Source organism: Pteronotus mesoamericanus, unplaced genomic scaffold (genome assembly GCF_021234165.1).
Source record: "Pteronotus mesoamericanus isolate MK-2021 breed Mesoamerican mustached bat unplaced genomic scaffold, CSHL_Meso_final scaffold_167, whole genome shotgun sequence".
Taxonomy (NCBI): domain Eukaryota; kingdom Metazoa; phylum Chordata; class Mammalia; order Chiroptera; family Mormoopidae; genus Pteronotus; species Pteronotus mesoamericanus.
The window spans coordinates 37,109,020-37,131,116 of NW_026555308.1; the positions used below are offsets into that span (position 1 = coordinate 37,109,020).

The following is a 22,097-nucleotide window of genomic DNA, read 5'->3' on the forward strand; positions in this document are numbered from 1 at the left end:
CTAGTCCTACCCTGCCCTCTCGGGGGCTATTCTTTGTGCTGCCACCCACACCCTGCTGGACTGTGACAGGCCTCTCCAGGTGGCATCTACTGTCTCCAAGCAGTGGTTCGTCTACTGTTTACAAAGTTTCAGCATTCAACATAAATACAAGTGCTAAATACCATCCACCATGACCAGAAATGTTGTTATGCCTATTTGTTCTCCCTCCGACAACCGTGATTCACCAAAGGGTATAAGAGAGCTGCATGCATCCTCTCTTGCCTGCAGCCTGTCCCTGAGGATCAGAGTCAGCTAGGGAATCCTGACTTGGCTGGAAATCTCCGAACACAGCATGTATTTCCCCGGAATATTCCCAAGTGAAAACAAGGCTTGGGGCCTTGAGAGCAGTGGGTTATGTAAACACACCCAGCAGGAGCCTCACAGATTGCTGGGTAGGAAGGGCCCACCTTAGAAGAAAGGATCCAATAATAGGCAAATTTAAAACAATTCAATGGGATGATTTTAAAATCCTGCTCTTATCTTCCTGGTAAAGAGGATCAGATTTGTAGCACTTCCTTATAATTTCTTCCATTGTGTTTAAGAAAAAAAGGTAAAAATCAACTGCTTTGATCCCACTGTAAAGGTACAGGTCATCATTACACCAACTGAGGAGAGAGGAAATGAGAACAAACTAATGAAAATTCGTATTCTGCCTGGGAGTGCAGCTACAGCACAAATCACCTGGGTATTTGAGCTCATCGCTTCTACCCCTCCAGCCTCTCAGTCCTCTTCCCTTGCATTTGCTGAACTGGTTCCCATGAGGCAGCATGTCATAATTCAGGCCTTGAAGATGAGCCTTCATCCCACCCTCCATCCCACTGATCGTCTTGCTATGTACAACTCTGCACAGTGGTGGCAAGAAGACCTCCTGTTGCCAAGCAAATGGTGCAGACAAATGCTCACCCACTGATTAGGCTTAACCAATGAGAGGTCTCTGCGCAGGGCGTTCTGACATGGGCTTGTAGGACAAAGTCCTTAACACGTGTCCGCTTTCCTTCTGTGGCCAGTTGTAAAAAAATGCAGTGAGAAACACTTGGATAAATTTTTTCAAAATAGCTGCCACAGAAGCAATCTGTGTACACAGTATCAGACTAAGCGAGACAGTGAATATGACCGCACGTGGGCCGTATCTCCATCCCTTAATGCAAGGAATGCCCAAGGGACGCATTACGAGACAGGAAGCAGAATGTGGCCAAACTGCAACAACTGAAAAACAGGGATTGCTGTCAAACAGCATAAGAGAGACTGTAAGTTAGATGTTCTAAAGAAAAAAAGAAAAGAACACTGATTGAGGGGTTTTTTTAAACGATGTAAAAACTCTATACAAGCCAATGAATTCCAAATCAAGGAAATTTTTTAAAAAATAGTTTTCACCCCTAAATACAGTATTGCTGTTTTTTTCCCTCCCAAACAAGCAAATTGGATATTTTTCTTTGTATCACTACTGCTTCATTTTTGAAAGTCTGACCAAAAGCATTTTCATTAAGTATCATCTTTGACATTGACAAACAGGAACAAATAGTGAGGTTCTTGACTAATGGAAAAGGTACAATCTTATTCAAAATATTTTTTTTCAAAAAACAGCATTAAAATTTGCAATCTTAACCACAGGCAAGCAGCAAACTAAATTAAACTAATAGCATATTTAACTAAATAAATATATATCTTAAGCTATTCTCAGTTCCAAGAACAGATATAAAAACATTTTCTAAGTGTGCGAGAATTAACCAAAATAAATATGATCTATGACAAGTTTCTGAAAGTCAAGACAGTCTTAAATTTTCATAACTAAACCATATAAACTGAACTGTTATCTGTCAATAGCTTTGACTGCATATATGTCTAGAAGTACTACATACACCTTTAAAAAACAAGAGGTGACTGTTATAAATTGCACAGCCATCACTTTAGAAGAAAATATTTTATTTATTTTTAGAAAGAGGTGAAGGGAAGAAAGAGAGGGAGAGAAACATCGATTGGTTGCCTCTCGCACACCCCCAACTGGGGATCTGGCTCACAACCCAGGCATGTGCCCTGAACAGAATCGGACCGGTGACGCTTAAGTTTGCAGGACAACGCCCAACACTGAGCCACACCAGGCAGAGCAGCCATCACCTGTATATCATTCATGCATGCAACTGTAATATATATTCAGCCTAATTATTATTTCTCAATATTTTAAATAATCCATGACCTTATAAATAAATGCGGTACTAGGATATAATTTCCTTTAGCCACTCAACAACAAAAAAAATTAAGCAGTTACAAAATTAGTACACATGTATTTTTTAATTCTCATGACAGCAGATACTATCCTCAGAAAAGCACTATCCAAGTTCAAAACCAAGATAAGTATTCTGTAGTGCTTAATGCTTCCTCCCCAAAATTCAGTATGTTTCTGTCAAAACTAATCTCCAAATACTGCACAGAATTTCCTTGGAAGACCAAAACTTCCTGATAGAAAACTACCTCAGTGACCGACCAAACAACAAAGGCTACGTGTCCAAATTTCAACAGTCATATTGCTTGGAAACAATCCCATCCTAACACCTGTTGGATACCCATTACGGATAAGTACTTGTGCATAACTGGGTAAAAATGCTCAGAATATTCACGAGTACAAATGACAAAGTATTGATGTAGAAAACTGGATGTTAAAACTTGTCTACATGGTTCAGTTCAAAATTTGTAATGTGTGAATCCCAATGTGTTTTATAAACTCAAAAAGCCAAGTCCAAAACTCACACAACAGTAACACATTGTTCAAAAATAGAGGCTGGCAATAGTACAGACTCAACCAGTGATTATTTGAAATGAAACAAAAGAGAAGAGGCAAGCTCTCGATAAAGAGTAAATCCAATCACTGCACCAAGAATATTTTGAGATACTATTTGTCATGTTTGTACATAAAAATTCTTCTCAATTCTTTCAGACCTGTAGTTCAGGCACTATAGTTGGGGGTGGTGGCATATGAAACACAGCTCTTACCAGACATAAACCCAGTCCAGAAAAAGAAGAAAAAAAGATTTTTATTTAACTATCCTATAGACCTACAATGAATACTGACAGAAATGCTGTCAATAACAGTCCTTTATACACACGTCTTTGGCTGTTTACTACCTCTTAGCCTTTCAGCAGAGGTTTAATACCAGGATTTTCCATTATCCAAATTATTCCCTTTGCTTACACTTCAGGGTGCCTCACTTAACTCTGTTAAGTCACCAGGGTCCTAATTAGTAACAAGGAGATGCTGTCAGCTGTGACCTAGATGCCTAAAGCCTTACTGCCTGCATGAAGCCACACCCATGGCAGGTTTAGAGGGGAAATGGCTCTTCTGGTAAAAACTGTGAGTCATAAGGTTATAGCGCCTTAACACTAGTTTACAGACCTGAAACCCAACACCCAAAATGAACATTTAGACCATCTTCAGGTAGCCAACTTGCCTAAGGGAAAATCTGAACTCAGTTTAAAAAAATGGATGTCCTTAATATAGATGAAAGTGTTCACTATTTTAAATAATAAACACACACACATACACATACAGTCTAGATTGTTAATAAATTAATAAACATTGTTCAAATGCCAACTTTTTTTCTGTTTCCTCTCATAAGACTTATAAAGAATATATATGTAGAATACACACACACACACACACACACACACACACACATCTCACTATCTCACTATTTCCCTAAGCCCAGAGAGGCTGGGCTCCTGTTCTTCCCTTTCCACCCCAACAAATCCCAAAATAGCTAAAAATAACTAGCAGCTGACACCTAAATAGCCATCACCACACACAGGCAGCGTTCTAGGTACATTATATATATTATGTATATGTGTGTGTGTGTGTGTGTGTGTGTGTATATACATGCATGACTATACATATAGACTTTCATTTAAATATACATATTGAGTGTGTGTATATGAGTATATGAGTGTACACACATGCACACACTCTCAAACCTCATAGCGATCCAGTGAGAGAGGCACTTTACATTCCCCATTACATAGATAAGGAAACTGAAGTACAGAGAGATTAAGTAACTTGCCCAAGGTCACACAGCTAATTAGTGGCAGAGACAGAATGAGCCCAGGCACACTGGCTCCCGAGGCAGTGCACAAAGCCACAAGGCTGTGCTGCAAAAGACAGGAAACAGCCCAAGGGCAAGTCTGGTTGCTCTGCCCAGCAGGAAGGTTTGTAGAGAAAAATGTCAGAAATTAGAGTTTTTACAGCTTCCATAAGAAAAAGGATTGGGAACATTTGGGGACAAAGTTATCTTCCCAAACTGCTTCCACGCTTTTTCTACATAAACTTTACAAACTATTAAAAAGGGATCTTCTTTTACAAACCTAGTTAGCCAATACTGAGAAACCAAGATCATGGAGAAATAGAAAGGTAGAGAAGACTATGGAACAGCAAATCCCCAGATTTACTAAGTACTCAAAATACTAACCAGTAAATTGGACCTAGACATTCAAAAAAAAAAAATACACACACACACCAGCGATTTAACAAACTGGCCTGGACGGACTTTAAAAGTGAAAGGAATAATGTAACTTTTGGGAGGACAATTTGAAAAACTATCAATTTGTCTTAAATAATAGCCTTTAACTCAGTAATCTCTAGCTTGGCAACTTATCTTTAGGAAATCATCAGAGATGCCTCAAAAGTTTATCTGGAATAGTAGTCAGTATAAAAGTAATTTTAAATATGTTCTTTCTAATTTTTCTTAAGGGTCCAATTAGAAAAGGGATTAACTGATTGCATCTATATGATGGGGAAAAATGAAGGCTAAGAATGTTTGATGGCATGCGGAAATTCATACAAAGTTACGTGAAAAGAATAACAAATGTCTTCTATATATAAATAGCAAATACCATGACCATCTATTTTATCTAAATACATTATAACAAATAATAATTACCTCTGGGTTGTGAGATTAAACTAACATTATTTTATGTCTTATATGTTTTATAAATTTTCTAACTTGAATAGTTATTTAATTTAAAATTTAGAGAGAAAAAGAAAATTTTTAAGAGGAAAGTCATTTGGTCATAAAGTCTACATTGTATCACTTTTGTTTCCTCCTTGGATATCATTAACAGATCATGAGATTGCCATTCACAGAGAATTTGTGGATTTCAACAAAGGATCTGAGGGTCCTCTTGACACTCTTGTGAGAAATGTGAACTAACAGTCAGGGCTGCCAGAGTTGTTACTGCTTAAAAGGCTGTACTAAGTATCAGGGACGAGCAGATGGCAACAACAAAAAAAGGTCTGACTGCTGAGTTCTGACTCTGGCTCACACACACCATCAGCCTGGGTTCCCAAGGTCCCCGTTTCAAACTCATAGCTAGAGTTAAGCTAGCAAGAGGAGTTAAATATGTCAACAGCAAGTGTGCAAACCAGGTAACAGACACTAATATCGACCATGTTTCTGGAACAGAATTTAACACTAATTTGAAACCTTGGGTCTTGCCAATTACCTAGCCAGTCCACACAGAGCATGTTTCAAAACTACAAAGTGTCAAATAAACATTGAAATTAGGATTCAAATAATTCTGACAGGATGAAACGCTGGTCTGAAACCAAGATGCTATTTAACAAGGTTAATACATGTAAAGCAGATATTCAATTCAATTACAATTTTACAAGTGTTACTTGGCAACAATTCCTGGGAAGCAATGACCATTTTAATTAACGGTCAATATCCGGTAGCATTTTTTGATAAGCGGAGGTAACAACTGCACTGGCATATTTTAGCTGAAAATATTGGGTATGTTTCTGACCTTCTTATTCAAAGAGGGAATTCAGCAAAACAGACTAAGCTCAAAAGAATGTGATCAGGAACATTTTAAGTCTGATTAGGAATATTCAAAGAACCTGGGACTATTTAATTAGGAGGATATTTAAAGGACTTACCCAATGTTTAAATGTTTGTTCTGATTCTGCGAAAGGGGGAATCAATATTTTTTTCCTATAACACTGGAAATTACAGTCTCTCTTCTTTCTCTGCCACTCAACTGAAATGGCTCATCAAGGTCAGCAATGACCTTCAAGTTGCGAACTCAAAAAGCATGTCTCTACCCCATATTCACAGATGTCACAGCAGCCTATGCACAGCACTGTGCCTCCTTACAATACTCCTACCTCCACCTCGGGGACAATTCACTCTTATCTCTTTTTCCTAGTTCTTCCTTTACTCACCCTCTAGATGTCAGAGGTTGATTGACTGTCGACCTTCTTCTCATCTTTCTATTCTTGCTCAGTGAGTCTATTCATTCCTGTGGGTTTAAATAGTCTCTGTGCTGATTACTCCCAAATTTAAATTTCTGCCACAGACCTTTCCTCTGAACTCTAGATTCTCTTGTATAACCAGAAGCATTTCAAGTGTATTATGCCAAAACATTTCTGATTCCACATCCTACCCTTCAATCTGCGTCTTCCCCTCCTTCCTGGCACCACACACTGAGCTGCTCCAGTCAGAACCCTGGGGACCATCTTCGCAGAGTGCCCTGCCCTCACCTGCCACATCCAATCCACCAGGAAGCCCATTCTTCCTGCAATATAGATCTCAAATCAGACCGCTCCTCCTCATCTCCATCTCGGCTGCCTCAGCCAGGTGATCATCATCTTTCACTAGGACATGACTTGCCAAGGGCCTCCTAATGGTCCCCAGACCAATCTCCTCAGAACATCAACAAACGGTCTGTTTAAACATGAGCTGGATTGTGATTATCCCACACTTCAAATGTTTCAATAACTTCCCCATTGCCCTTTGACAACAAATCCAAAAATCCTTACCATGCCCTAAGACCCTTCAGTGTCAGAGCCCCGCATCCCCTCCCACCCCACCCAGCACCATTCTGCCACTGCGGGCCACGCTGGTTTGCTCTCACGTGTGTCAGTGCAGCAAATTCCTTTCAGCCTCCAGGACTTTGCACAGGTTGTTCCCACAGAGTCTGCCAATTTATGTCTCAATTTAAAAGTCACTTCCTCTGATCATCAGCCTCACACCCCCAATTACCTTCTATCTCAGTCCTTTATCCTGCCTTCATGGGCACTCACCACAACTTCCAAGGATTTTGTTTCTTTAATTCTTGTTTCTCCCCGTACCACCACCACCTGCTTGGAATGTCAGTTGCAAGAGGGAAGGGACTTTACTGCCTTATTCCCATTGTACTTGCAGAACTCAAAAACTTTCAAGACTCTGCACCAACATAAGAAAAATCTTCCTAAAAGGAAGGGCTGTCTGGGAATGGGGCAGCCTCATACAGGCAAACTGACAATCATGGGGAGAGGGTTCAAGCAGAAAGGGGGTGACCACTTCTACTGAAGCTGGCATAAAGGGGGTCCCCGTGCTGGGTGGGCCATCGGGCCAGAGAACAATTCAAGTCCCTTCCATGAACTTTCTAGGTTAATAAATAGAATGCTTAGGGAATTTCAGGCTAAGAATGCACTTTTAAGGTAGCAAACATCGTATTATTTCCTCACAAGCAAAAAATTCTCTCTAAAATGGACCCATTAAACAACGTCCTTCCTCGAACAAAGTGACTCCCCTGACGTTAAACCAGCGCAGGCTCCCTCTGTGCTCCCTGCCAGATGTGGTTTGGGGCAGTGACAGCCCACAGTGTCCTTCTTTCCAAGCTCTACAACATGTGGCCCAGAAACAAGCTGGCAGAGCAAGCAAACCCACTTGCGGTAAACCTAAAGTTCCACTCTTCATTCATTTGTGATGCTGCTCTGTAAACACACCAGGATCGTTTTAGTTAGCGGCACAGGCATTAATAATGCAGAGATCTTTACACAGGCAGGCGGAGAAAATTAGTCCTGAGTGATTTTGCTACGACAGTGTATACACAAATTCAAAGGGACTGAGAGTCTCATTACAACGGGTGCAGGAGTTGCTGGCAACACAGGCTCAGCGGTGGAGCTGACCACCACCCCACCAGGCGCTGCAGGCACGTTTCCCACCGCTGTCCTTCGGAGCCTCCCAGGCCCCCAGCCCTTCTCATCTACCTCATAGACACAGCAGAGACCTAAGGACCAATCTAAGATCATTCCTTCTAAATACTTCTTTAGCCTCCTTCATTTTCATCAACCTGCTCTAAATTTTTTAAAGTAAAATATTTTTAAAATGTGGCAAATATTTGCTTTTGATGGCAACTTTACAACGGTTGCTCAATTTATCAGATTAGACGGCACACCGCTAGGTATTATGAAATATAGCAAATAAACCTATGAGGCTATGAACTTTGCCCTTAAATAATTTGTCTCCAAAAATTTTTTCAGAAAGGTAGTAAACACTTTAGACTTTAAAAGCCAAAGATATTTAAAATTCCTTTTTAGATATCCCGGGTTAACCATGATGTGGAGGAATATGTGTAGGGAGCAGGGAATGTCAACTGAGAACTTTTCTGAAGGGCTGGTGGACAATACCTTTCCATTTAAAACACAAACTCCCTTTGATTCAGCCATCTGACTACTGGATATTTAATATATGTATATACTCTAATTATGTTAAAATAAGTATACAAAAGCATTCATTTTTAGCATTGTTTATAATAGCAGACACCTAGAAAATTCAAAGAGCCTAACGGTAAACCACAGTACATCCATAAAATGGGATAGTATGTTTCTGTTACAAAAAAATTATACAGATCTCTATGTGCCAAGGAGGAAAATTTCCAAGTAATTTTATGAAATAAAAGCATGTGTGTATCTCAACATATCTAAGTGCCCATTCTTGAAAATTCTGGAAGCATATATGAAAAACTTAAAAGGGGTTGTCTCTGAGAAACAGGATTGAGTATATAGAATGTCATTATCATTTATTTTAAACTCTTCTGTATTGTTAATTTTTGCTACATGTATTTATTATTTCATTAATAAGAATAATGACTACATGCTGTATATTCTGCATGGTCTAGAAGCATCCTCTTGCTCTCTGTACTGGGAAAGAGAGCACCCTTTGCCAACCACCACAGGATAAGCCATGGCACCCATTAAGTAGGTGCTTGGCCAACCTCCCAGAACCAGGCCAGGCACCTTTAGAGGTTGCTAAGGCCCCCGCCCTCACTCACTCTATCCTCCTTCGTGTAGCCTAGATGCAGGAGCAAAGAGAAATTTTAATCTCTGTTCTTCCAGTTTTAGATCTATATCATTCATTTCTGAAAATCTACCCTGAAAAAGAATGAGTAGAGTTTATTCCACTGCAAGAGACCAAAGGAAAATCAGTGTTTCCTCTAATGCTATTTATTACGTAAAAAACATGATCTAAGAAAAACGTTTTCAACTTTAAAGTACAGTACCTGTCATTCTTTTAAAATTCTATGAGAATCAGGAAGATCAACTGCAAGGAGCTTTCTTTCCCAACCTGGAATCTTGCACATTTGCCTAACTCAGAACACTAAACAACTCTTTCAACTAAAACGGCTTTCCCACGAGAAATTAAGAGTACATTAAAGTTGAAAAGATAAAGTGAAATATACAAATTTTTTCATGTTAAAAATCTTAAATACTATGTGAACTTTGTTTTGTACTTATTCCACCAAAGAAATATTTCCAACCCCATAGGGTAGGTGGGGGTGGGGGGAAAAAAAAGAAAAGTCACAGGAAATCATGCCTCGATTTTTTTCCCCTATTATTTGAACCAAGTCTTCAGGTAGGGGGACAAATTAGTTAGTATCGAGTGATAGTAACTAACTTTCCAAGTTGTATAAAAGAAATCCCATTTATAGCACTTTTCTTTTGTCAGAAGGTTGTGATACATAGGCATTTACCTAGTTTGTCTTATTTATACATCATTCATTTTGGGAGGCTTTATTAATGAATATACAAAGGCCAAATGTCTATTTGAAAAAGTCTAATATCTTCTTAGCTGATACATTTTCCCCACTAAAGCTGATTTTATATAAGCATTCTGACAAAAAAATAATATGATTTGATTTTTGTTTGGAGGGGTGTAAAAGGAGTTAGTTAAATGAGCAAGCCATAGCCTGGCGCATTGAGCTGTCTGTGGTACTGAAAAACGACACCGACCTGAAATGTACTGAGCTCTGTTCTTACAAAGCCTCCCCCATTACACTATATTAATTCACAAGCTTCCGTCCATGACTCACCTGAACCATCTTATTTTGCCAGAGTGTGTATAAACATTTTACAAAAGGTCACAGTGACTTGCTTTCCAAGGTTCTCCTTGGAAATGTCAGGGCCTCCCAATGCTTCGTTAATCAATCCTAGTACACAGAGCCAGAACTGGCTATGACACTTACTTCTCCTGAATATAGTGAGAGATCATACCATGTACCAGAGACCCACACTAGCCAGTCCTTGCTATCTAATCATCAAACTGAGATGTTAAAAAGAAAAAAATGTCATTTTAGACTACATGCTGCACACAAGGACATGGTCTCATTGGCAAGGTAACCACAGCATTGAGTTCCTAAACTCAGAGCTAATCAATATATTTGGAATTCTTACTAGTAAACTGAGCTTGCCTTTTTGCTGAAGACTTACGGAAGAAATACACCCTCAGGAGTGACATCAGAAGTAAAAATTAAGCCTGTGCACTTGAGTTCGTTCAGCTTCAGAGTGAAGTATTTCATCAGTACCTCCAACTCTATTCTCTGTATCAATTAGAACATTCTTCAAAAGGGGGGAAAAAAGAAATTGGGACAACTGAAATAGAATAAACAATTTTAAAAAATCCTTTATTTCCAAAAAACTAGAACATTCCTATTTTTTTCTGGTTCTTGACTTCTAGCTCAGAGTTTCTGCATTCGTTTAGTCTTTTCCAATTTTATTTTATTTTTTGAGAGCACTTCAGGTAAGAATTTAGCCCTTCAGCTTAAGGAAGAAATCCCTCCAGATCAAAGATTTTCAACTGGTGTGCCACAAGAAATTTAAAACATTCAATACCTGACTGTTTAGTAAGGCGCCCTGACCTCTTTTCCCTTAGATTGTCAAATTAAAAAATGTCAACAGCCAACACAATTGTCCAGTGTAAATGAATCAGAATTATGCCTACTTTTTTTGTCAGACTGTGGAAAAAAATGTATGTTTTGGTGTGCTGCAGAATTTTAGAAATTAGCTTATATGTGCCATGAGATAGATGAAAAAGGTTGAAAATCACTGCTCTAGACAAAATACTGGGTGTAAAATCTACATTCAAAATAACTAAATGGTATTACCCAGGCATGCATGTTAAAATTATGTTAAGTGTGGTTTGTTGAACAGAAACCACGTATCATATAAAATAAACACAATTTTTAAAACCTAATATTCTGTAATGTTTATATTACACCAACAGTAGAGAAGTTTGCTATGCTGATCAATAGCCTCATTTTTCTCACCCATAGCTATATGTACTCCAATCAATATATCTATGCATTTGTGTAATGGAAATTGTCCTCAAAATTAACCAGTGAGTGGAATTCTTTCAAGTACGGCATAATCTATAGAAACATGGTTTCCTTTATTTTATTAGTTTCTATAAGTTTCCAAGAGTTCTAACGTGGTATCACATATTTTTACAACACACAATTAACATTTGGCAGCTCTTCTCAGACTCCTACAGGTTATTTCCAAAATATCTCAATAATTCTTGAAAAGTCAGTGTTTTCAGGAAGTTTTGATGTTAATACCATCAAATGTCCTCCCTCACGAATGCTTGTATAGCAGTGTGCTTTTCAGAAGAAACAGGTGATAATATGAAAGTGGATGTTTAGTTTAAACAAAAAAAGGAAAAACAAACTTGTCTCTTTCCAGAGTCGATTAAGTCATTAAGTTAAACCACTCTGGTCTCCAAGCTAAAAAAAAACCCAAAAAGTTACTTGATTTTTTTTACATACTTCAAAATATTTTATATTAATTTTTTAGGTTTAACCCTATTCACATATCAAACTTTTGGACTGAGAGAGAAACCACAAAGAAATGTGCACACGTCAGGGCTGCTGACAAGCAGCGGCAGAGCAGAGCAGGACGCATCTGGACTCAAGGCTAAGAGGACGGGGCCTGGTCACGCTCTGCACTACCCAGCTGCACGATCCAGCAAACTACGCCCCACTTCTGACTGCAGGCTCCCCACCTGTAAATTGAGTCAAAGATCCTTAGACCTATTTTGTTCCTCCCAGCACTGTCTATTCTTCAAATCAAAATGAAAAGATACACTCATAACATTTAAGTTGCATTTCAGTATCACTTTAAAATATTTCAATCTCTCAAAGGTCCATTATCATTAATTAGTACCTAATTAAAGGTAGACCTATATAAATTATTAAATTTTAAAGAGTTCTAAGGTGTGTTACGCCTGGTTTTGCCAGTGCAGTTTTATTACTTACCTTTAAATATTCTTTCTCTTTCTAATTCCCATTCTCTAATCTTATTCCTTCAAAATCACACTTTTCAAAGTTTTTGCAAATTTGAAAGCAAAATAAAGTAATTTCTCCCCCCTCATCTGGGAGCATGGCATTTTTATTTTGTTTGGGCAACAGTTAAAATTGTTTTCTTCCATATTTTGTATATCTTTGCTAATTACTAACTTTAAATTAATTTATAATTAACGCTAAGTTCCTTAAATGGCACGTTCTATACAATGTTTTAAATTACCACTCCTGAAGGAAAGCAGGTTAAATTTAAGGGTTTAGTATTTCCACCAAATGTCTAATAACTGTTTCAAAAAATATCAGAAAATACATATTAGATGTAAATCCTACACTGGTAAAATCCCAGTCACTCTTAATTCTTGAAAACTTGAGCTATTTTAATTCACAAACCTTAACATTCCTTTGACAGAAGGCTACGGCAAAGTAAACATCTCAAAATATGACCCATGAATTTTGTACAGAGGATTCTGAAATTGCCAGTAACAGCCAAATCCAACAATAGAGCTCCTGGCTGCATTTAAAACATTTTCCTAACAAGACCTCGCACAAGGGCAGCAGCTTTTGCTCTTGAATGACATTTTTAAAAATGATGTAATGCTTGTAGCTAAGAATCTACCAAATACCATATATACAGAACTTGTATTCAAAACTTACAACAATTATTTTTTAATGATGGGGGATACAGAAATGATTAGAGCTTTTACCATGTCTTATTTATATACGTTAGCTAGGAATACCACCAGCCTATTTTCTCCCCTAAGCTAAATCACAGAAAATGATACCGACACACACAATCTTCCATATTGAGGCCCCCCTAGGAAGAGGTGGTATCAAACAAGAATATTCACGTTTACCCTACAGATTATAAGGCTGGTGCCTACCTGGCCTTAAGGGAAGCAAGTGCAGAAGTGGATCTACCTGAAAGACAGGGGAAAATCTGAAGGGGTTAATAAATATATCCCGGAAATGACTGCATGTTTACATGCTGCGCTATCTTGTTTTCAACTTCTTGAAAGAACTGGTCAGGTGCTAATGTAAGAATACAGCATGTGTCTTCTGTAACCTCAAGCAAGGACACGAGGGCTTGGAAACAAGCTCTGCTACTTTGAGCTTCTCCAGGCTGGTGGCATGACTCTGGGTCATTCATAAAGAGCAGAACCTAAGTTACCTGTATTTCCCTGGCGTGGTACACGATGATCAGACCGAGCAGAATGATCGTGGAGAGACTGATAAGGCATTTCAGAGCTAAGGAATACAGCGACGCCTGCAACACAGTCAGACAGAAGCACGTTTAAGAAAGAAGCACTTTCAACCACCTAGGCCCCTGAGGGGTGGGGAGGGTGAGAGCGTCAGTCAGCCCCCCAGCAAGTGGGCCTGAACTCCCGGCGAGGGTTGGGGGCAAGGGGCTGTCTTGGCCCTGTGATCTGTCAGATCACTTGGCCTCAAAGGCAAGCCAGAGCAGAGGAGAGGAGAGAGGGGAAGGCCGGTGACCAGGCGGCCAGGCAGCGGGATCTCGCCATCGCAGACCCAAGTGCAGCTCCTAGCTCTGGAAACCGGAGAGAAGTTAGTTATTCCTGAGTTTAAGCGCTCCGGGTTGAAAGGGGCCTCCTAAATCCCCAGCGCCAGAACTGAATTAGATAGAGCATGCCTTCCCCACCGATTCCTGGAACCACTTCGTTAATCTACCCAAATGCGCTGGGCACTCACTGCCTCCAGAACTTTGCGCGCGGAAAGGCTTGCTCTCCGGAGTTGCCTCAAGGACTTAGCGTGCCCATCTGAGCCACGCTCGCTGTCCCAGCGGGCACCTCCGATTGTCCCGGGAAAGCTCGCAACTGGCGGGCAGGGAGTTCTCACCAGTGCCAATCCCAACCACCCGACATCCCACTCTGCGGCCTCGGAAGGTCGGGGAGACGTTCGATCGCCTACCTTGTCGTAGGCGCCCCACGACAGCTCGGTCTCGATGACCATAACCACGATACCGAACATGCCGAAGATGAGCGCGTAGTCGCTGAGACGCTTGCGCTTCTCGAACAGGGCGCGCCGGTGGCCCAGCTTGTAGCCGATGTTCTGGTTCTTCTTTTTGCTAGACTTGGTGCCACTGCTGCTGCCATGCCCGCTGCCACCGCCGCCTCCGGTGCTCCCGCCGCCACCGGCTCCATAGAGCGCCAGGTTATTGGAGTTGTTGTGCTCCGGCTTTGACACCACGATCTCCGGGGCTGAGGACGAAGCGGCGGCGGCGGCGGCGGCGGCGGCGGCTGCAGACGGGGAGGACCCGCCGCCACCTCCTCCTAAGGACACGGGTGGCTGGAGGGGCTGTGCCTCTGAGTCCATCTCGTGCAGGTTCCGGCGGGACGCGCTCAAGTTGCTCAGCGGCCGCATGACGCCCCCGTTGTACCTGCAGCTGCTCATGGCTATTTCGGTGAAGGGGTTGCTCTCGCGGCGTGCCTGGGGCTGGTGGTGCTGGTGGTGCGCCGGGTGCGGGTGGTGGTGGTGGTGCGAGAGCGGGGGCCCGGAGCCCAGGCTGCCGAGGCTGCCCGTGGGGCTGGCGGCGGGCTGCAGGCTGTGGCACTGGTGGTACTGGGAGGCGGACGCCGGCTGCTGCGCGTACTGCTGCCGGAGCGCACTGGCATGGCTGGACGGAGTCAGCTCGCTCACATTGAGCTGGCTGCCCCGGCGCGACGAGCAGCAGCAGCAGCACGACGAGCCCGACAGCGGCGAGGAGGTGCGGGTCCGGAAGGCGCCGCCGGGCGAGGAGGTGCGGAGCAGCAGGGACAGGTTATCCCCCGCCCCCGCCCCCGCCACGGGGGCACCGGAGGAGGCGCAGCTGTTGCACCGGAGGCATGGGCTGCTGCCGCCGCTGCCCGGCTGCTGGTGCGCGAGGTGCGGGTGGTGATGTGAGTGCGGGAGGGGCGCGAAGGGCGGGCACGGCTTGTCCTGGCTCTGTTGCTGCTGCTGGCAATGCAGGTGTGAGGAGCGCGGCGGCGGCTGCTGCTCTGAGAAGAAGCCGCGCTGGAACTGCAATGAGGTTTCCATGTCAGGGCTGTTAAAGCTGCAGGGAGACCAGGCGGTGGTGCACCCTGCGCAATGCGTTATGGTCGGGAGCGGGGACTCCTGCTGCTGGTGCGAGGAAGGGCCCATGCCGGCTCCGGTAGAATCCAGGCGGCGAGTCCGATTGGTTGGGCGCACCAAAACAATGGGCATGACATCACCTGCGGGGACCAAGACTGAGTTTGCAGCGCGCGCTGCTTAGGGGAGCGCGTGTGTGAGAGAGGGAAAGATAGGGAGGGGTATCTGCAGGATGAAAACCCAAGGGTGCGCAGGACGAGGTGAGGGCGGGGGTTCCACCTGCAGATGGGGAGCGCCTGTGAGCACCACCAAAGATGGGGAGCCCCCAAGCACTGTAGCCAGGCTGCAGAGGTAGGAGGAAAGACGGGGATGTCCCTCCCTCCCGGGCCGCCGCCCACCTAACTACTGCCGGACGTGCACTCTAGTCACCTGCGCCGGTTACTGCAGCACAATGAGCAACCCAGCGATGAATGGGTCGGGCGCAGGGACAGTACGGAACCCGAGCCACTCCGCTGCTATGCACACCTCGAAGGGCTGCGGAACAGCAATCTCCTCGCCCCACGCCCACCTCTATGTAATTGTCCTGCTGAGAGTGGGCTGCCGGCTGCCAGCCCAATAACTGTGGGGGACCCGCTTCGGAGAGAGAAAAAGTTTGGCGACTGGCTACACGAGTGCAGCAGGGCTTGGGGAGATCCCTGGGACCTAAGCTTCGGTTTGGCCTTAAAATCAGAGCAAGCTGCACCCAGGGATCTTCCACCACCCCTGGGCTCCAGCGCCCGGGAGTCGGGATTGGTTGCGCGGGGTTCGGTCCCTAGTGCGCTGCGGCGTGCGTAGGGTTAACCGCTTAGGCACTCGGGCCGGGGGAGGATGGGGGCGGGGCCGAAGGAGGGGATCCCCGCCGACCGCGGGAGGAGCCCGCGCGGGCTTCCCGGGTCCCCCTGGCGGGGGCGGAGGGCTTTCCCCGCTACGGCTTGCTCACATTTGCGCCTTCTTCGGAACATGAGGGGCTGGCGCCCCCGGCCGCCAGGTCGCGGGCTCCCGCGCTCAGGCCCTCTGGCCGCCTCAGTGTGTAGGTCCGTGGGTTTCTCCGGCTGCGGAGAGGCAGCTTGCTCGAGGGTCTGGGGGCTGCTCTACGATCTTTGGGCGCCAGCTCCTCTTCCTCTGTTCCTCTTCCTCCTCCCAACCTGCAACACGGACACAAAGCAAAGGCAGGTCACAGAAGCGCAAACGCTGAGCATCTTCTTTGCCAAACCCTGACTGCAGCGACGGGTGGGAGAGGGGCCTGGCACAGGCTGATTCACACCGGTAGCCATAGCCTGGCTGCGAAATTACTAATAATGATCACTCGGGCTGAATAATAGCTACCCGAGGTCGGAGTTGGATTTTTTGCTAGAATTAGGTATACTAATTTTACTCCCCCCAAAAAACAATAAAAATTGCATTCTGTGTTTCACACATTTCCTGTGATGTGTGCTTCTCTTAAGCGATGTACCAGCACAAAGCAGTGGCGGACCCTTTCGAGGATTCTTTGTTACTGCTCCATCTTTAGTCTTTATCGTCTTTGTAACTTGAAATTCCCCTCTCCCCAAAAATGAAAGAAATCGGCCAGTTGAGTATTTGTTTCCATTTTTAATTGTGATTTTAAAGCACGATTTTTATTATAGATTATTATAATGAATTAGATACACCAAGAAATTAGAGTGAAAACAGATCCTCCTCCTCATTAGGTAATTGGAATTCTCAGCGGGATCCAATTTCCCGATATTCTACTCGGCAGCTGCCCTAAAGGTGCTTACCAGATACCGGTTCCAAGGGAGTACGTCTGTGTTTTCAATGCCATAGAGTGAAAAATTCAGTTTAGGACGTGGTTGAAACCATTTAATTTTTTGTACATTCAAGTAAATGCATCCAGAAAAAAAGGGGGAGAGGTTTGCTTTTAGTTCCATAATCCTCAACTTGACATAATGAATACTGTCAGAACTTGCATTTCTCATTAGTCTTGTTCAAGAATAGAATTTGAGTGGCTAAAAATTTGAGACTGTGTTTTATCTTTATAATCTATTTGGATTTGGGTAGTTTAATAAAACTTGATTAGAATTCTAAAGCTCATTGAATCTTTGGAGTGGCTGAGTAAACACTGTATGAATTACGTGGTGAGCATGACTATTCAAAACAATTCTAATGAGTAATTTAGAATTACAATGAAAACTTTCACATTAAAAGTTATTGACCTGGTGTGAAACAAAATCCAACTCAAGCACAAACTTCATCACATTTGTTTTCACTTTATAAAAAAAAACTATACAGCCACTTTCTAAGGGATTGCTCTATGAAGCTGACTGAGTGAACAAGTTTGATTCAGCTTTACAAATCTAAATTCTTCAAAGGAGTGTTATCATGAAAATTAATTAGCTTTGCATAAATTTAGATGAAAAGTTACATAGACCACCCCCCAAATATACAATAATAGCTACCAGTATTAAATTACATGTAAAGTTTTGGAATTAACAAAATATCCTAGGAAAAGTGGTGGCTGCACCCTCTGTGTCAAAGACTTTCTCAATTAGCAAAGTCAAAGCTTCAAACAGAGTTTCCATGAACAAACTAATGGGAAAATATTGTATCATTTTCCATGTATATCTCTATGCCTTATTATGAGATTATGTGCAGTGCCACTAATCATGTAGAAACAAAGTGTTCTCTGAGATTTATGGCAATGATGTGTGGCGTTACCATTGCTCACAAACAGGGCTAAGGGGAAGGACAGGATACACAGGTAAGAAAGAAATAGAGACCTGTACCACAGCTTGAAAAACTGTCAAAATATCAAAACTCAGGTTAACAGTACTCCCCCTTAGTATTTTTAAAAAGCTCATGAAGTGAAATAATAATGTGAAATCTACTCTGATTGTAGGGAGAGAAGAGAAAATCCATCAGGTATTTATCATCTTTCTGTTTTAAGGAATCGTCTGATCACACTCAAAAAATCATCTTGCTAATAATAAATGTCTGTATTTGGAGAGTGAGATAACCCTCTGTTGGTACAATGATGAAAAATCACAAGATGTCCCAACAATTTTGTGCTTTTTAAAAAATGTATTGGGGTGACATTGGTTAACATTTTATAGGCTTCCGGGGTACAATTCTGTAATACATCATCTGTATATTGTATTGTGTTCACCAACCCAGATCCAGTCTCCTTCCATCACCATTTATTCCCCTTTACCCTCTCCCGCTTCTCCGGACACCCCTTTTCCTCTGTAATCATCATACTTTACCATACTGTTGTCTATCTATGAGGTGTTGTGTGTGTTTGTTTGGCTTTTTTTTTTCTTGCTTAATCTCTTCATCTTTTTCACCCCCCCTCCCCGAAGGTTGTCAGTCTGTCCTCTGTATCTATGAGTCTGTTTCTATTTTGTTTGTTTATTTTTTACTTTTTGTCTGAACCCTCCTGAATTTATTGTTTAGAGCATCTTACACTATTGGGTTATGACATAGGTGCATTAAACAGGTTCTTACTTTTTCACTCTTTTCTTTATAAAATTAAATGAATTTTAAGCTAATACATAAACTTTAAAAATATGTATATCATAATTTTGCTTTTTTTCCCTATATAGGGTTGTAGAGATACTTGTAACATGTAAAGTTAAGCAATCAGAGCAACATAGACAATATTCTTCCGTGTGGATAGTGACAGTACATACTCACTTATATTTGGAAGAGGGAAGAGGGAAGGGGAGAGAGAGAGAATGAAGAAAGGTTGAGGTAAAGGTCACAAAACAACAGCCTACAACCTCCAAAGATAAGCTTTTGGAAAATTACATTTGCTTCTCTTTCTGCCAGTAAAGATATATAAGTGCTGGACTTTCTCTAGTTTAACACCAGAGGTCCTACTCATCCGTGAAATGCATTTGAAAACCAATCAATTAAATACGTTTATCTCTACCAGTGTAATTTTTATGTAAAAATTACCGGTTTTTTTCCTTGTATACCAGGATAATTGCTTTCCCATATTTGTTGTATTCCAAGCTTGTGAGTATGCAAATACACATATTATGCCACCCAACACACACACACACTTGACAGTATTAGAAGAATAATTTTTCCTAACCGCGGGAACTTGGGGGGAAAAATTCTGGTTGTTTGCACTTTGATCCCTTATTTTATTCAGATTTATATTATGCCGTTATTTATAATTCCCCTTTTCAGAGGAATTATTTGTCTGTGTCCTCTCTCTTTGCTGTTCCTTAAAAAGCAGGACTCTGTTGAATTTGGATGCCTCTGGTTTACATCCAAAGGCAGCCAGAGCAGTTGAGGCACCTGTTTCGCGCACTGCATGGCAAGGGAAACTTTGACCTGCAAAGTAAATTTTTTTTTTTCTGAGATTCTTTTTTCTTTGCCAGATGAGTAAATTATTTGGTGGTGCCAAACACAGATGTTGTGATAAGATTCAGCCTCTCTGGACTTTGTTGGCTTAGCAGTAAATGCAAACGGGAATTGGTATTATCAGAGTTGTTTTCGTAGCACAATGTCCTGAAATAACAATTAAAAGGTCATAAAACCACTGTTATTCTTAAACCACATATTGTTCTAGTTTCACAAAAAATATACTACATTTAAAGAAAAGAGTAGAATACTATACATTATATGTATTCTTCATACTTCTGCCTTATGATTAAAAAATATCAAGACCTGAATACAATTATTGATGATAGTCTTGTTAGTTTTTAGCAAACCACTATTATTCAGGGACTAATAATCATGTTGGGGCCTATTCACTAACTTCATTTACCTTCCAATTTTTTTTCTACTTTCGTACTTGTCTCCTATTATTTCTCAGCTAAATATCATATCTATAAAAGTTTCAGGAGTGCCAGCAAAAACAAAAAGAAATAGGCAGAAACTATGCTAGTTTTGCTAATAGAACTGAACTGTTATGTAACTAAATAGGTGAACAGGATGAAATTATTGACTATGATATCTTTTAAAAAATAGTCTGTGGATTTCATAAAAAAAATCCCTTGGCAGTTAGAAACACACATCAAAATCTACAAAGTCATTAAAAAAACTTAGTGGACAGCACATTCTACTTTACAAAGCAGTTTCTCATATGTTACTTTATTTGCATCTCATTAAGGATCCTTACAGAAGGTTGGAAAGGTTTTATTATCATCCTCATTTGACAGATAATACAATGCTTAAGATGCTGTGTTTGCCCACCTCAGATCACATAGCTAGTGAATAGCAAGGAAAAGCCAGACTTCAATCAGTCTTCTGATTCTGTCTGGTGGGTCTGTTTAACATGCATAGAATAACCTATTGACTCTGTCGACTCATATAGGCTTATACTTCACTGACACGCCTGAAATGTACAATAGTGACATCATTACCATTCACTGCATTTGAATTGCCCAATGGACATTTCCTCACTGGCTTGATTGAGATTCTGCGACCCTTAACTATTGTCCTCCTGTGGACTTCATTTCTTCAGTAGAATAATTTATAGCATCTAATACAAGTGTGGATGAAATGGCAGTAATGTAATTATACCGGTCCAAAGTGCCTAATTAAAAGTTTTTGTTTTTTTTTTAAAAAAGCATAATTTGGTCTATTCACACGCAGTTTTCTGTCTACTCTGCTGGCAGCTTAGCCATGCCTTATTTTTGGCAACATCCATAGCACAAGCTGAAGGCCAGTGAAGTGTATTGACACTCACAATGTCCATTTTGTCTCTTTATATAATAAGACAAGAGGAACAGACTCAAGCTCCCTGCCTTTAGGCTGAGAGCAACTTGTCTGTAGTCCTACAGGGACTCAGCCTGCCTCCTGGGCTTCTCTGTGCTCTCTCCTCTCTCTGTGTCTACCCATATGCCAAGTCAGAAAGCAAGGCCGTGTGCCACAAAAAGAAAGAAACCCCTGCGTCTCACAGCTGGGGGCGAGTTAACAAAAGTGGGGCCAAAGATATGCAAAACCACCCTTGAAGGACGAGGTCGAATCTACCACTCTGTGATCCCAAAAGTGCTATGGTTGCTAGTACTAAAACACAATGAGGCTACAAAAGTTCTCAAAGCTTTATTTTCTCCCTGAAATCCAATGTATTTTCCACACATTGTTTTCTCTTCTCTTAGAAATAAGGCACACCATTCATTATCTTTTTTTTACTGTTTTCCTGTTAATTCTATTCCAATGTGTTATTCTCCAATTCTCTCTGTTTTCTTTTTTCTTTACACCTCTTGCCAAACAGCCTCAGGAAATCTGTCACCCTTTGTTTATCTTTATATTGTCTCCTTATATGAAACAATTTGAAAATCCCCATTCCCAAATAATTGTTTTAGGGCAAGGAGAGTTGGCGCTGACTCATATAAAAAGAAAGAACCACAATTTCCTAAGTTGAATTAAACATAACAATGTCATCAGCAACAAAACACTCTAAATGCTAATACATTTTCAACATTTGCATGTTCTTCCTCACCTAATATACCAGGTTTTTCTTAAAAATGACTTTTTTCAGTGTTGTTGCTCTTGTATTTTATAGCTGTAAAATTCAGTAGCAATTTTTCTATACGGTTTTAATTATTAATGTACAATAATTACCCATAAGATAC

General features: G+C 41.6%; 1 protein-coding gene across 3 annotated transcripts in view; it reads right to left on the reverse strand.

The window, feature by feature from the left end:
* Positions 1–15,568, reverse strand: part of KCNN2 (potassium calcium-activated channel subfamily N member 2) — a 141,694-nt gene extending 126,126 nt beyond the window's left edge. The window contains exons 1-2 of one of the 3 annotated variants that reach the window (XM_054589952.1): positions 14,353–15,568; positions 13,595–13,690 (exon numbers count right to left, since the gene is read on the reverse strand). In XM_054589952.1, coding sequence (XP_054445927.1) covers positions 13,595–13,690; positions 14,353–15,564 — 1,308 coding nt within the window. In that variant the 5' untranslated portion in view covers positions 15,565–15,568. Of the gene's footprint in view, positions 1–6,939; positions 7,002–13,594; positions 13,691–14,352 lie in introns of those variants that run through there. The other 2 variants (XM_054589953.1, XM_054589954.1) reach the window with 2 other exon arrangements.
* Between the last annotated feature and the right edge of the window lie 6,529 nt (positions 15,569–22,097).